This window comes from Penaeus vannamei, chromosome 33, assembly GCF_042767895.1.
Source record: "Penaeus vannamei isolate JL-2024 chromosome 33, ASM4276789v1, whole genome shotgun sequence".
In the NCBI taxonomy this organism is placed as follows: domain Eukaryota; kingdom Metazoa; phylum Arthropoda; class Malacostraca; order Decapoda; family Penaeidae; genus Penaeus; species Penaeus vannamei.
In genome coordinates, this window is record NC_091581.1 from 4,651,412 (window position 1) to 4,653,911 (window position 2,500).

The 2,500-nt window shown below is 33.9% G+C and overlaps 1 protein-coding gene across 2 annotated transcripts in view; it reads left to right on the forward strand.

The window, feature by feature from the left end:
* mre11 (double strand break repair nuclease mre11) overlaps positions 1-2,500 on the forward strand; it is a 9,148-nt gene that overhangs the window by 738 nt on the left and 5,910 nt on the right. For both annotated transcript variants that reach the window (XM_027370409.2, XM_027370410.2), the window contains exons 2-5: positions 1,028-1,142; positions 1,411-1,573; positions 1,832-1,971; positions 2,348-2,500. The exon at positions 2,348-2,500 is cut by the window's right edge and continues 38 nt beyond it. In XM_027370409.2, coding sequence (XP_027226210.2) covers positions 1,058-1,142; positions 1,411-1,573; positions 1,832-1,971; positions 2,348-2,500 — 541 coding nt within the window. In that variant the 5' untranslated portion in view covers positions 1,028-1,057. The remainder of the gene's footprint in view (positions 1-1,027; positions 1,143-1,410; positions 1,574-1,831; positions 1,972-2,347) is intronic.

A 2,500-nucleotide genomic window follows, 5' to 3' on the forward strand; every position in this document is an offset into this window, starting at 1 on the left:
AGTGCAGTTAATAAATGGCCTATGCAATGTTACTGGTAGTCATTACTTACTGTCCATTTCTTTACTTCAAGACCTTTTTGGAGGATTGGCCTTTCACAATTCAAGTTTGAGTGGTAAAAGATAGAAAGCATTTATTCGTGAAAGATGTGAGTTAAGCTGAAAGCTATAATCATGAGCCCACAAGTGCTGTAAAGATAGCTAAACCATTTTGGATTGGCACTGATGTTCTTGTTAAAGAAAATATCTGGATGAGCATGGACAGCAGGAAGCGCTGTAAATCTAGCCTCTGAGTGAATCATTACGGTACCGTAAATAATAGCCATGTGTTAAAGGAATGCCTGATCTTTCACCACAAATACATTCACACCTAGATTTTGCTCTGATTTTGGGGTGCTCAACCTGGCTGTGTCGTACAAACTTTGAGTTATTCTTAATTGAATACTTTATTGATTAATTATTATTATTATTATTTTAGGCAGTATGATAAAGTGCATTACTTCATGTCCAGAAGATTGACCCAAAGAAATATTGTCATAGGCCTAATTACTGCTGTAACAAGTATCATTCATCATTGATCTCCCCTATTATTTTTATTATTATTATTATTTTTTCATTCATTTAATTTTGTAAGCTATTTCAGTGATACCGTTAAAAGTGTAACAATTCTTCTGCATACTTTAAACTAAAAGGAATAAGATAATGGCTTTAACAACTCTGACAATCATGCACTAATATGAATCCTAGTGGCAAGAATAAGGTGGCATGTGCAGTTGTCATCATATTCTTCACCAGGAATGAAGGAGTCAGTTTCTCAGCTCAAATTCTGAGCCTCACAAATCAGGGCATTGCATCTTCAGAAATTACTTTGGAGTTATAAATGTTCACTTGAATGAAATATGTTAGGAGTGAAAATTAGGAAGCGTGAATGCATCGTTTCAGATTTCAATAATCTTTGGATTAACCATTCAGACACCTAATGACAATCTTAACATTTAGTCTATGATAAAGTATCTTCAAATGGTTTCAGGATTAAACTTCAAGCAAGAAAAACAGCAGAATGGGATCAACGTTGGATGACACCTTCCGTATCCTAATAGCTACTGATAATCATCTTGGCTATGCAGAAAAGGATCCTGAAAGAGGTAAGTAACAGTTCAGTTTGAATGGAATGTTATAAAGATATTTGGGAAATCATTATCTAATAAGAGACTTAAGAGAATTGACCCAAGTAAATCATTTCTAATCTCAATAAGATATTACAAGGTCAGTTTCAATAAAATATGAGTATTTCAAAACTCCTCACATAAAGGAAAATAAGTCCATCTCAGGGACTGTACATGCACATTTGCATATGCAAATTAAAATCATCAAAATATGGCTAGAAATCACAGTTATCTTTTCATCCAATAGGAAATGACAGCTTTGAAACTTTTGAGGAAATTCTGAAAATGGCAGTAGAACAACAAGTGGACTTTATCCTGCTTGGTGGTGATTTGTTTCATGAGAATAAACCCTCCAGGCAGTGTCTTGTGAAATGCATGGAGCTTCTCCGCAAGTATACCTTTGGAGACAAGTAAGTAGGTTCTGAGAGACAATAGATAGTATATTTTGAACTGATTATTAGACAATTTAAAGATAAAATTTTTATTTGAAATAATTGTGTATATATATTGCCAGTTAAGAACGGTAAATTTTCTCATGCCCCATGTAATAGATATGCAGAATGAAATGATGTCTAGGAATGTACTTTTTGCATGCATGTGTGTGTGTATGGTGAGTGTTTGTGTGTGTGTGTACATATATGTATATATGATTTCTTTCTTTTACTTAGGCCTGTTTGCTTTGAGTACATAAGTGATCCAACTGAGAACTTCAAGAATTCCAAGAACCCAATGGTCAACTTTCATGACCCAAATCTCAATGTTTCAATTCCTGTGTTTTCAATTCATGGCAACCATGATGATCCTTCAGGTAAGAAGCAGATCATAACAGGCATCATGATAAAAGGAAGGAATTTTCAAATGTTTGCAAAAGGAGTTATAACATAAACTGAGACTTGGCTTTAATGGACTATCATTCTTTGCAAATAAAGGAAAGAGTGATTTTTTAAAATTGTATATTGCTAATTGCCTAATGGGAAGAGAGAGAATGCAAAAAGAATAATAAAGGTTTTATTTCATATTATCTTTTCTGTCAAGAAAACATGTGCATATAGCTTGTTTTAGATAATTGTTCATAACATGAAATATAGAAATGAAGAATATCATACCATATATAGTAACATCCTGTTGATATGTAAGACCTGAACTCAGTAGATGAAATTAATTTGATCTTGTACTCCCTGCAGGACTTGGTCAGTTTTGTGCTCTAGACATGCTTTCAACAGCTGGCTTAGTCAACTATTTTGGACGCACTGGAGACCTCAAGAACATCACCATCAGTCCTGTATTGCTGGAAAAAGGAACAAACAAATTGGCACTATTTGGTTTGTCATCCATCA